Raw genomic sequence first — 12,684 nt, 5'->3', positions numbered from 1 at the left:
ATCGCTGCAATGAAATTACATCACAATGCTTTGCAGACCATTGTGACATCACTGGTTACCATGACGTCACAATCAAATGACATCACTAATGGCTCTGCTACTGAAGCTGTTTGCAGTACTTTTTACACTGAATACACTGCTAATTACTGTCTACAAATTGAAAAAGTTGAAAGAATGATGTTGGATGATAAATAAAATCTCACCCTCGTGTCTTTTGATATCAAATATATCAAAACTCGTTGATAAAAGTGGCAAAAATCCTCGGCAAGCCTCGGATTTTTCCACTTTTATCAACTCGTGTTGATATATTTGATATCAAAAGACACTCGGGTGAGATTCTCTATATCTCTACTTTTTCATGATAAAATATTCGTAATTGTCCATTAAGTTTCATATGTTTGATCATCCTAATCATGCTCAAACACAGCCGCTAGGATTGTCTCGTGCTTTTGCAAGTATCATCACACCACCCCTCTACTTAACAGCATACATTGGCTTCCAGTTCGTCAGAGGATAAGAGACAAACCTCTGTCTTGTCTACAGATGCCTATCCGATGATGCTCCATAATATGTGTGTGACCTGATGACCAGATTTCTCTGTGATTGTGCGCTTCGAGCATGCAACGCGCATGGAATAATGCGTGATAGAATTTGACTATTGTCATTATTTAAGTGATATAACTAATACATCAGTAAGGATAAGATATATGAATGAACAACCTCTTTATTACAGTTTGGAACGAGGTTTGGGTGTAGGTTGCTCGCTTGATAACGGTGTTAGAAACATATCTTATCAGGGTATGAAACTCCCAAAAACTTTCAGCCAGTCCACAGTCCTGGCTACCTGAAATACTTGCCAGCCCTGACCAAAACCCGCCTGCCCACTATAATCATATGTTTCTCAGGATAAGCTAAAGGGGTTTCTTTTTGGTTACATTTTACCATTCATCTTTACATGTGAATTAATGCTTATCATCGGGAAATATTTAGAATATTTTCACATATGAAATATAACCCGACCGTCGGGCAGGGGAATTTAAAAATCTGGCAGCCCGAGTTGAAATCAACCCGTCTCGGACGGTCGGGCAGGCAGGTATTTCGAACACTGATCTTATCCTTACTTACATTAATAGGAAATATATACAAAGTGACCACTATAGATATCCACATATTGTAAACAAATGCACATGTAGTGAAGGTTGTTTTGTTCTTATTAACTGTTGGTGGATTAAATACACATTTGTATGCAACACGAACGTAGAGTTCTCTGTGGGGTTTATCCCACTTCTGATGGCCTGTTACTCGTTTAAGAAAACGTGTTCTAGTTTTAGAAGCAACCTCGGTTCCGTTTCCGGTATATTCCCATGAAGTTTTAGTTCTGTTAACAATTTTCATAACGTTCACAGGCAGACGTATTGGTAAGATCATTGTTAACATATGTTTTCACAAGATCCGGAATCCCTATATTATTTACGCAGACAATGAGGGTTCTTCGTAGCTATTCCCTGCAAAACGACTGGGACTGATGACGGACGTCATTGACTGAGTATAACCCTGAGTCCAGGGGCGAAGCGATCCGCGTCACACTCACGGCATCAAGGAGTCTGCTGAATGAATAATTGTTCTGTTAGACAGATGTGACTCCCATTCCCAGCTGCAGAATTAAATACATGAGCCAACTGATCAGTTTTGTATAGAGTTTGCTTTGTACACACACAATCCGATGTGAAACAAGCTGATAGTGATAACACTTACTTTCAGTTTTGTCCCTGACTAGCTATCGGCAGAACCAAGTCCTGCAGATCAGTATATATTATATATAGTTTACTCTACTTTGTCAAGCTGATAGTGATAACACTTACTTTCAGTTTTGCCCCTGATTAACTATCCTGCAGATCAGTATATTTGCAGGCCGAGATTATATGAGAATAGATGAAAATGTTTTTATGCTGATAAACACAAATTTATCAAGATGAAAGGGAAATCAATGCACAGAAAATCTAAACAAAATTGTTTATTTACTAATTTGTGAACAGGGTATATATTGCCCACAGCTTTTGTTAATTCTGAACACAAAACAGTAGAATTTATTGATCAACCTTTCTAGCCACGTCAGCCATCTGACTGCTGGCAATATGATGGAAATATAACAACTATGTGACACTATATTGCAAATATTTATTAATTGTGATCACAGATTATAGCATGAGATATTATAAAAAGCATACATAAATGTCAAATATTTGGGTCATTTTCCATTTGGGCCAGGGTAATTTTCGTCATAACCCAAAGCAAATGCTGAGCATCGGAGGACAGTTGTCTGAGAAACTTGTCTGCCTTGCTGTTTTTCTCTGCAGAACATTTAAAGTGCAATGTGTTGGATAAATTTTCTTTAAAACATGGCTTGCAAATATTTCAGATGTGTAAGTCAAGGTTGTCTGTGATTATCAAGTTTCATTATCATGATAGTAGGAGAGTCTGATTGCATATCTATATAACTCAGTTCCAGTCATCTTCCACATCATTTTACTGTGTTTTTACCAGATAGGTTCAAGATAATATGGGTGAGCCATCAGAAGAATATGAAATTCTTGACCTGTCAGAATACCGAAACAAAGATTGGGTGCAAAAGATGTTCGGGGACATCACCAAACAGTCAGCAGCGAAGCAAGTCGTTGTCGGAGCAGCAGGGGGATGGTAAGCTGTCTTAATTAGGTCATCCATGAAGATCCAGGGTAGAATAGGTCTTCAGCAACCCAATCTTTGCTTTAAAAGGCGACTATGCTTGTTGTAAGAGGCGAATAACGGGATCAGTTGGTCAGGCTCGCCGATTTGGTTGATGAATGTCATCGATCCCAATTGCGTGGATTGATGCTCATATTAATCACTGGATTGTCTGGTCCAGACTCGATTACTTACAGACTGCCGTCATACCGGTGAAATATTGCTGAGTGCGGCGTTAAACAACAAACCAACAATAACTAACAGTAGTCATCAGAGCAGCAGAGGGATTGTAAGCTGTTTTAATCAGGAGATTAACATGTGTTTTCAGAGTTGCTAGTATAATGAGTTTTTGATGCCTGGAAATTTCAATTTGAATTTAAATATAAAGTTCAAATATAAAATACTAACAATGCTAAAGTTTAGTCATAATTATTAATATGAAACACTCATCTACGTGAACTCTAATAGTTATGAAACAGATATGACGTCAATCTGGAATGTGATGACGGCATGATACAATGATAACGTCACATGCTTCTGTGCACGTTTTTCTAATATTGGATTAAGAAGATATATTGATCATTGTGTTTATATTAGGGTTTCGCAACATATATATTTACGTAAAATCACGTGGAAACTTCTTGACTATAAATACTTTAGAGCAGGTTTCAAAGCAAAAGCTAGCTGTAGACACATGCTGGTAGCGCCTTTTTTTATTAGTAAACTTGCAAAGCCTTTCACAAAACATGTTGTATTATTTGACTGACAAAAACCCAGGGGTTGGGGTGGAGGTCATTAAAGAATTAATTTTTTTAACAAGTGCATTGTGTTGTATTGATACAGAAAAAATTGTGTATCATATCCTTGCATGAAAACTCACGATGCCGCAATTTATCGTTTCACCCCTACTGTCAATGTTGGGGAACTGTAACATGGGTTATTTAATGTATTGACTTGTTTGTGAGGTTCATTAAAATTGTTACACATATTTTAGTAAATCTCTTTGAGAATTCCTGGGGACGTTAGGCCTCGAGATTGCAGTAGCCAGGGTTCACAGACTGGTCAGTTTAAAGTGACTTAGCTGACTGCATGTCAGCATGCAGAGATGGTGTGGATTGTTAATCATGCTTTCAGTCACTGGTTTGCCAGGTCCAGATGTAATAACTTACAGTCATCGTGATAGGTCTGGAATATTGCAGCGTTACACACATTCACCCATTCACAAATCTATCGGTGATGGTAGATCTCAGTAATTCCACTTACTCGTTGAAGGTGTCACCTGAATTTCTCATGCTTTCATTCACTGGTTTTCTGGCCCAGATTTGATTATTGTCTGACTGCTACCTAAAATAACATTTATTTACTTGTTGAGGAAATCACTTGAATTGCTCATGGTTTCAGTCACTGGTTTCCTGGTCCAGATTTGATTATTGTCTCACTGTTCATCTTTCAGGTTAGCTGGGTTCCTGTTCATCAAAGTAGGAAAAACAGCCGCTGCATCACTCGGGACAACCATCCTGCTTGTACAGGTAACCATAGTAACAATATTAAATTACATCCTGCAGGCTAGGATCACATACCTCTTCACGTGGATATCATTTGGGGGTTCTAGGATAGAATAGATTAATACATTGCAGTGATTACTGTAAAAGTTCAGTCTTAGTAAAATTGGATTGTAGCAAAGTGTTACCTGGCTGATTGTGTGTAACTTGAGGGCATGAATGAATGTTCATGCCATCAACCACTGGGCCAGATTTATCTATTGGATGCTGTGATATATATATAGCTGTAGTAGCATTGCCATCAGTGGCATACACATCCAATCGTACGTCTGACCAGTGTTTCTATAATTGTGTTACAGCTCGCTCAACATCAAGGCTACATCCGTGTCAACTGGAACAAGGTTGAACAAGGTGTGAACCGGGCCAAGAAAGAACTACATAAAGAAGCCAACAGGCGGTATCCTGGGATCTTACAAAATGTACGACAGATATGTAACCAAGTGCACATTTCAACCATTTGTCAGTTGACGTGTTGTGGTTGTTGATGTACAGCCCTACCTGCTTATAGTGCCACCTTTTGTCCAGCAGACAATATGGCCTTGTAACCAGTGTGGCATTATAACAAGGGTGGCATTGTAACCAGGATAGCATGACCAGGATGGCATTATGACCAGGGTGGCGTTGTAACCAGGGTGGCATTATGACCAGGGTAGCATTATAACCAGGGTGGCATTATAACTAGGATGGCATAACCAGGGTGGCATTATAACCAGGATGGCACAACCAGGGTGGCATTATAACCAGGGTGGCATTATAACCAGGGTGACATTATAACTAGGGTGGCATTATAACCAGGGTGGCATTATAACTAGGATGTCACAACCAGGGTGGCATTATAACCAGGGTAGCATTGTCAGCAGGGTGACATTATAACCAGGATGGCATTATAACCAGGGTGGCATTATAACTAGGATGGCACAACCAGGGTGGCATTGTAACCAGGGTAGCATTGTCAGCAGGGTGACATTATAACCAGGATGGCATTATAACCAGGATGGCACAACCAGGGTGGCATTATAACCAGGGTAGCATTATAACCAGGGTGACATTGTCAGCAGGGTGGCATTATAACCAGGGTGGCATTATAACTAGGAAGGCACAACCAGGAAGGCACAACCAGGGTGGTATTATAACCAGGAAGGCACAACCAGGGTGGCATAACCAGGGTGGCATTATGACCAGGGTGGCATTGTCAGCAGGGTGGCATTATGACCAGGATGTTTTAATAATCAGGGTGGTATTATAACCAGGGTCGCACAACCAGGGTGGCATTATTACCAGGGTTAATGTTCTGAATTCGTCACACTCACATACTTGTTTTTAGCTATGTTGAACACCCGTGAAGATCTGGTTCAGAATAGGTCTTCAGTAACCCATGCTTGCGGAAAAGGCGACCAGGCTTTCTGTAAGAGGCGACTAACGGGATCGGGTGGCCATGCTCGCTGATGCATGTCATTGAATCCCAATTGAGTAGAACAATGTTCCTTGTCTGATCCAGACCACAACTGGTCGGTGGCTAGTGATGTGTTTAAGTAGCCCCCTGTCATCAAACATTGGCATAACACGTGTAAAATGGCCGCAGCTGGTCGGTGGCTAGTGATGTTTTTTTTTTAAGTTTAGTGCACTCAGAGAAAAGTGCTGATGGGGAATGGTACATTTTTGCATGAAAGCAACATATTTTCTAGAAGACTGTTAATCTTGTATTGTGAAGTAATGATTCACCGATCATAAATATGTTTTTTTTTATTCCAGGCAAAGAAATTTGTGCAACAGAATGTCTTACTTGCTGGGTCCTTTGCTGGCGGCTTTTTCTTCGGCATAGCTTTCTGAGTGCCTTGAGTGACACAGTAACTGTATCCTGGCATGATGTGATGTGTGATACAGATGACAGTGTGTGATATTAACAGTGTGGTGCCTCTGTTTGGGGACCACGGGAATCGTTGACTCAAAGACATTTGGCGTTTGGGAGCAACTGAGGGATGATGTACCAAATTTTCTACCCTTGTCTGTCCATACACAGCCTTGAGTTTTCTTGATCTGACTTGAACAAAAAAGCTTGGACAGACATCACACCAACTTGTTTCTAAACTGAATATCTTTTTGACCCTGTACCTAGAAAATGGAATTCAGTTGATGTTCAAGAGAATGAAGTTTATCTGGCAATTAAGGTTTAGTCATTAATCAAGCTGGTCAGTGCTTGTAGATCCATCTGGCATGGACAAACAGACATATTTTTCAATACTTTGTGCATACACTATAAACCTAGAAACTACCTATCACTAAAAGTTTATCATGTACCTTGAAATTAAATGCTTAACTTTACCATGTGTTTGTTGCAAGAGGCGACAAACGGGATTGTGTGGTCACCCCGCCTTGGATGATGCATGTCATCGTATCCCACTTGCGTGGGTTGATGCTCATGATGTCAATCACTGGATTGTCTGATCCAGAGTCGATTATTTATAAACTGCCATCACAGGGCTGGAATATTGCTGAGTGTGGCGTTATACAGCAAACAAACAAAACTTAACAGCAGATGACAGAAACTAAATTTTGAGTTATTCCCCTTAGATCTATTTCATTTGGAAAATATCATGAATATCTGGAGAAAGGCATCTTACATCATAATGCAAGATTCCATGTTTAAACTACCATGTGTTTACTAACATACACTATAGGTTATGGCAGGATCAAGAGCGGTACATGGGATTTTATGCATCCCTCGTTAGGTTTATACCACTCGCCTCAAGCTTGTTGTATAAAACTTCACGCAGGACGCTGAGAAATTTATTTCCCTCGCAGGGGGGATACATCGTATTTTATCAAGATCATGTGCACAATCAGATCTCAACGTTCTGACATGGAGGTATGATTATACTAAATATATCATCTTCTATCTTTGACTGCTGCTGTAGTTATTACTTTGTCAACAGTAAAAAAAGCAAAGTGGGTAGGATGATAGTCATATACTTGAAGCCAACCATTGTTGAATGATGGATAGATTCAACAGCTGGCAAACAGATGCACCCAAAAAGAATGAATGCTGTTGATGTTTCAGTATTAGATGATTTCTACTTCCTGGTTTTGGTTGTGTTCTGTTAATATACCTGGTATATTGTTTCCTTTGATGAGTATCACTATGACATGGACTCATGATATAATGGTAGACATGTTGAATGATTGTTGGATGAATGTTGAATTGTTCTCAACAAAATTTTGTATATTATTTATTTTGGTTCTGCTGACCTCAGCTTTTTCTCTGTAATGTCGGCTATAAGAAATACAGTGATACGTGTAATGCTGTTCTCTGGGTGGTAAGACTCTCGGTGTTCTTGTCTTCTTGTAATCTAAAACGAAATCTGAACTTCATGCATGTCCCATGCTCTAAAAAAAGTTTGAATGAGTACATGGTGAGTGTGTTTGGGTGAATGACACTTTGAAACGTATTTCCGCTATAACATATCTTTTCAGCTTAATGTATGTGGAAAATGATGCAGACCTAAAATACTGACCACTATCATGACAAAGGACCAATATCAAACCTGGGACTCAAACCCATGATCATTGAATCCAGGCATGCCTAAGGGAAGCAACTCTGCACAGGTATATGGTGACGGATGACTGGAACACGTGTGTCACCTTCGAAGGGTTGAATGACATGAATCAGTTTGTATGGAATGTACCACAGGTGATGCTAAGCTGTGGGCGTCTAAGTGAATTTCAGGATGCAGTCAGTGATACAGATTCGTCTTTCGTGATCATGAAGTTATTTGCAATGTATATAAATGGTACCAGTGTTAAATGGTAAGGCTAGGTATGTGAGTTGAGACTACCACATATTTGATCAGTATTTAAGTTATGTTACAGCATATAAGCTACTGTTAACTGTATATCTTTTAGCTGTAAATTATTTTGAATGGATATGAATGATGATAAAAAGGCAAATGTCTATTACTTGCTGTGTTAATTATGGATTTTAACCTTCTGATTTACATCTTTTGACAACTTTCCCATTTTCATGGAAACTTTAAATAACTTTAGGACAGGTAAATACTTCTTTCCTTCACTGAAATGCCATGTACACAATGATGCTGGCATCAGATTAGCTGTTTAAGCCGGAACCTTGTTATTGTGATTTGAAACCTCTGACTTTATCAGAGTCAATTGTCCACCAAACTTGTGGTGGAATAAGTAACAGTTAACTTTAACAGTGAGCATGTTGCTGCTGAGTAATATGTGCTATTTGTGTGAGCGTGACGTGTACTTTGTCAAGATAACTGAGATTCATTTTGTGTTTAGTCAGAAAGCAGATATGCACCAACTACATGGATGTTTACAAAAGTCCATGATTTCTGTTAACAATTGTTTGTACTTTTCCCGCCACACTTTTCATTATGAAGAAAGTGCTGATGTCCAAATGTAAAAATAGTTTCATGTTTAACTTGGACATTGCAGATCCCTTATATTCCTGGTCGAGGTCAATGGTGGTCATATCTGGGCTTGATGATTTTTTTCTCCCTGTTTGAATGTGTGTTTGAAGTAAAAAATGTAGAATGTCTTGCTTCTTGAAGACAGTGAATTGAACGCATATCCTGTGCAGGTATTTCAGTGCTTTAGGTCTGCAAGGTCGGCCCCATTTGCTGTTCCTGTGCCATGTAAAGTGTGCATGTTGACAATATAACAAATAGAGTGCAATGTCTTTTTCAACATATTTTACACAGAATGGTTTGTATGCTGATTTGGCTTACATGGGAGTAAATAAAACAATATACAATACCTTCAACAAGTGTGTGTTTCATCATTATCATTAACATGCATAGATGCATACATCCTCACTCTTGGGAGAAAATAGGTGCGAATTATACATTGTGATAACACGCTTCTGGGGGCATAGTATCAGTATTCTCTGATAATATAGTAGGGAAGTGTAACAGGTTGTGTTAACATGGATCTTTAGGCACACCGTCAGTAATCTTTGATAATATTATAGGTAGATCTTGGATAGAATAGGTCATCAGGAACCCATTCTTGCTAGAAAGGCGACAATGCTTGTCATGAGAGACGACCATTGGGATCGGATGGTCTGTCTCGCTGACTTGGTGATGCATCAGAAGGTTAGATACATTGAGATAACATGGATCTCTATGCATACGAGACCCGTGAAGATCCGGGGTATAATAGGTCTTAAGCAACCCATGCTTGCTGTAAAAGGTGACTCATGATGTCAATCACTGGAAAGTCTGGTCCTGACTGGATTAGTTACAGACCACTGTCATACAGCCGGAATATTGCTGAGTGCCACGTTAAGCAACAAAGCAACCAACCAACTGTGCATACGATCAATAAGTTATGATAATACATTAGGTATGTACGACTCATCCTGCTATTATCGACCAATATGCATATATATTTATGGGTTATACTGTCAATTTTGAGCATCAAATTCAAGTTCTTTGGATTTTGAGCCAACACGATCATGATTCTTGTGTGATTGATCAGGATGAAGGTTGCAGAATGCTACACTTGATACATCTATGTGCTGTCAATTTTGAGCATCAAATTAAAATCAATAAAAATATACAAAGTAACACAAGAATGAGATTCATATGATTTAATTACTAATTCATAGCTATGCACAAATAAAAATATACATATTTGTATAACGTTTGATAGGGATAATCAGATATGTCATTCTATTTAAATAAACACTTGACATATAATGACAATAAGTTTTGTGTCTATTAATCGTGAGACTGCAATTTCATCCACATATACAGACAACATGGGCTAGGATTAACACAGCATACATGCAACATACAAATTACACTGATGAATACATAGATGAATGTCACCAGGTGAAATAAACACTCAATCAAATTGGATTTGTACAACCATACAGTATTGGTTTGCACTAACGTTTATAATATTGTGTCCAAAGTTACATTGTGGTAAGCTGTTGTACATACAGTGAAACCTGGTTAATCAGGTTGGTTTAATGCAGCTTTCGACAGTATTTCGGTCCTATCATGGCGTCTCAGCTTAATGTAGAGGAAACGCCTAAAGTGATGCATTCCTTAGACATTTATCACTAATGTTCTCCCAACGAACACAGGTATGGTGCTGCCAAACAAAGAATCATAATCAGGGATAATCCCTCCTCCCGAGGCAAGGGAGTTAACCGACTATAAAGTCCTGTTCCCACCCGTTGAGTACCTTAATTAAAAACATGAAAAGATTTGCAAAACCTTTTGTCGCTGCCAAGTTGGCAGTGCACATGCTTTGCAAATCTTGCAGCCAACGAAATCTGCACGTTGAAATCCATGATGACTAGTTCATTACACGATTTTGATTGGCCTATGCATAGACTCGTAACTGTGGAACTCCTGCCTAGTTTGGCAAGGGTGAAAACTGTTAACTCCCTTGCCTCACGAAGATGGGGCTATCTGAAGTTAGAACCCATGATCAACGTCTGCACGGTGAGCTATGGCCTGTGAGAGGACTGGACCACCAGTACACCCTGATTAAAATAAGCTATGGGTGATATAACAGTTATTTAACATAATGAAAACATGAGGACGAAGAAATAATGGAATCTGAAGTAATATTTCAAAATCTTCTGTCTTGCTGAGTAACATGCAACATTTTACCATGTCATAAAATATTTTATAATTTTAAAAAAGGAAGTTTTGAGTCAAGTCTCTTCTTTCGAAGAATATGTTAATCATGAACTCTTTTTAATAAACATTCTATCATCATGATCCTGTCCCAGCTAGCACACCTACATCGGGTCGACATTGGCAATTAAACGGCCACTATTGGCATTATATGAATAGAGAAGCTGTTTTTTTCTTTCTGGTTATTTACTTATGGTGGCATTATTGAGTCACGAATATCAAATACAAGAGAATTACAAATGTGCCTAGTTTCAGCCATGACAGCAGTAACCATGTCATTAATATAACTTATTCATGTTTGGATTTAACATATTTATTTTACATTATCACACCTTCACAAACAGAAGAAATCTTGTTCTGAGAGAATGTTTATATGTTGTGTTTGCACTAGCTTCAGCAAAAGCAACGAATAACCATGTGGAATAGTTTCAGCAAATACAGCAATAATTTCATCACTACAAGATTCATGTGTGGGTTTAAACAAATATTTTCTGTATTAAATCAACATAAGCAGAAGAAATTTTGTTTGGAAACAATTTTAATATTTTGTCGGGACCAGATAGTGGCGAGGTACAAATTTCAGCAACTACAGCAATAATTTCATTACAACAAGTTTTATGTATAGTATATAAAATCAATATAAGCAGAAACTGTTTTGTTTTGAAACAATTTTTACATTGTGTCTGTACACTCGCTTCTTTGCGACATACCTCACATCACATTTCATCAGAAGATGTTACTGTAGCATAATTTCAGCCAATACAGCCATAATTTAATCAATTAAATTAAATTAAAATAATTTCACATGACATTTCAGAAAGTTGTTGCTGTGACACAAGTTCAACAACTACAGCAATAATTTCATCATAACAATATTAGTGTGAGTATATAAAAGAATTGTTTTTATCATAATAAATCAATATAAGCAGAAGAAATCGTGTTTGGCGACAATTTTTACATTTTGTCACTGCATGTTCTCACTTGTATCACATCACATTTAAGTAAGTTGTTGCTGTGGCATAATTTCAGCAACTACAGCAATAATTCCATTATAACAACATTCGTGTGAGTATTTAAAACAATTGTTTTATCATAATAAATCAATATTAGCAGAAGAAATCGTGTTTTGAAACAATTTTTACATTTTGTCTGTGCACTCACTTCTGTTTCACATCACATTTCAGAAAGTTGTTGCTGTGACATAATTTCAGCAACTACACCAATAATTTCATCACAACAATATTTGTGTGGGTATTTAAAACAATTGTTTTATCATAATAAATCAATATTAGCAGAAGAAATCGTGTTTTGAAACAATTTTTACATTTTGTCTGTGCACTCACTTCTGTTTCACATAACATTTCAGAAAGTTGTTGCTGTGACATAATTTCAGCAACTACACCAATAATTCCATCACAACAATATTCGTGTGAGTATTTAAAATAATTTCCAACTCCAGGAGAAACCAGGAAAGTAGTGAAACCAGACATGTGAAGAACTTGGTTGTATTTTGTACACAACAAACAGAACACAAACCGAACACTTCTATGTCCGCTTCACTCACTTTCCCCGCCTGACATTGAAACAGTTGATAGAAATCTCTCAGTCACACGGACAACTTGACATAACCAGTTTATTTCCTATCTCAGCGCTTGGTAGACGAGGGCCCTTTTGATGTCTGTCATGTCCACGTCCTCCCCGCTGATCAGATTCATCGACACAGT

General features: G+C 38.2%; 1 protein-coding gene across 2 annotated transcripts; it reads left to right on the top strand.

The window, feature by feature from the left end:
* Positions 1-1,330: 1,330 nt before the first annotated feature.
* LOC124151395 (FUN14 domain-containing protein 1-like) lies at positions 1,331-9,072 on the top strand. Of its 2 annotated transcripts, none has more exons than XM_048390854.1 (5): positions 1,331-1,418; positions 2,545-2,697; positions 4,178-4,253; positions 4,586-4,705; positions 6,039-9,072. In XM_048390854.1, exons 2-5 carry the CDS (start codon positions 2,561-2,563, stop codon positions 6,114-6,116), a joined length of 411 nt encoding a protein of 136 aa, XP_048246811.1. In that variant the 5' UTR covers positions 1,331-1,418; positions 2,545-2,560; the 3' UTR covers positions 6,117-9,072. The 2 variants fall into 2 exon arrangements, with proteins under 2 accessions (XP_048246811.1, XP_048246812.1); XM_048390855.1 differs by having other exon boundaries at positions 1,338-1,418; positions 2,549-2,697.
* The last annotated feature ends 3,612 nt before the right edge of the window (positions 9,073-12,684 follow it).

The sequence above is a fragment of the Haliotis rufescens genome, unplaced genomic scaffold, assembly GCF_023055435.1.
Source record: "Haliotis rufescens isolate VD_foot unplaced genomic scaffold, xgHalRufe1.0.p SCAF_9, whole genome shotgun sequence".
In the NCBI taxonomy this organism is placed as follows: Eukaryota; Metazoa; Mollusca; class Gastropoda; order Lepetellida; family Haliotidae; genus Haliotis; species Haliotis rufescens.
Note: the sequence above shows the minus strand (reverse complement) of the source record. Positions and strands in the feature narration are given on the sequence as shown.

Excerpts from the sequence above, each read along its gene's own strand:
- LOC124151395 (XM_048390854.1), top strand. The coding sequence starts at position 2,561 with ATGGGTGAGCCATCAGAAGAATATGAAATTCTTGACCTGTCAGAATAC. Across the intron at positions 2,698-4,177 it reads GTCGGAGCAGCAGGGGGATG|GTTAGCTGGGTTCCTGTTCA; the intron begins GTAAGCTGTCTT and ends TTCATCTTTCAG. Across the intron at positions 4,706-6,038 it reads ATCCTGGGATCTTACAAAAT|GCAAAGAAATTTGTGCAACA; the intron begins GTACGACAGATA and ends TTTTTATTCCAG.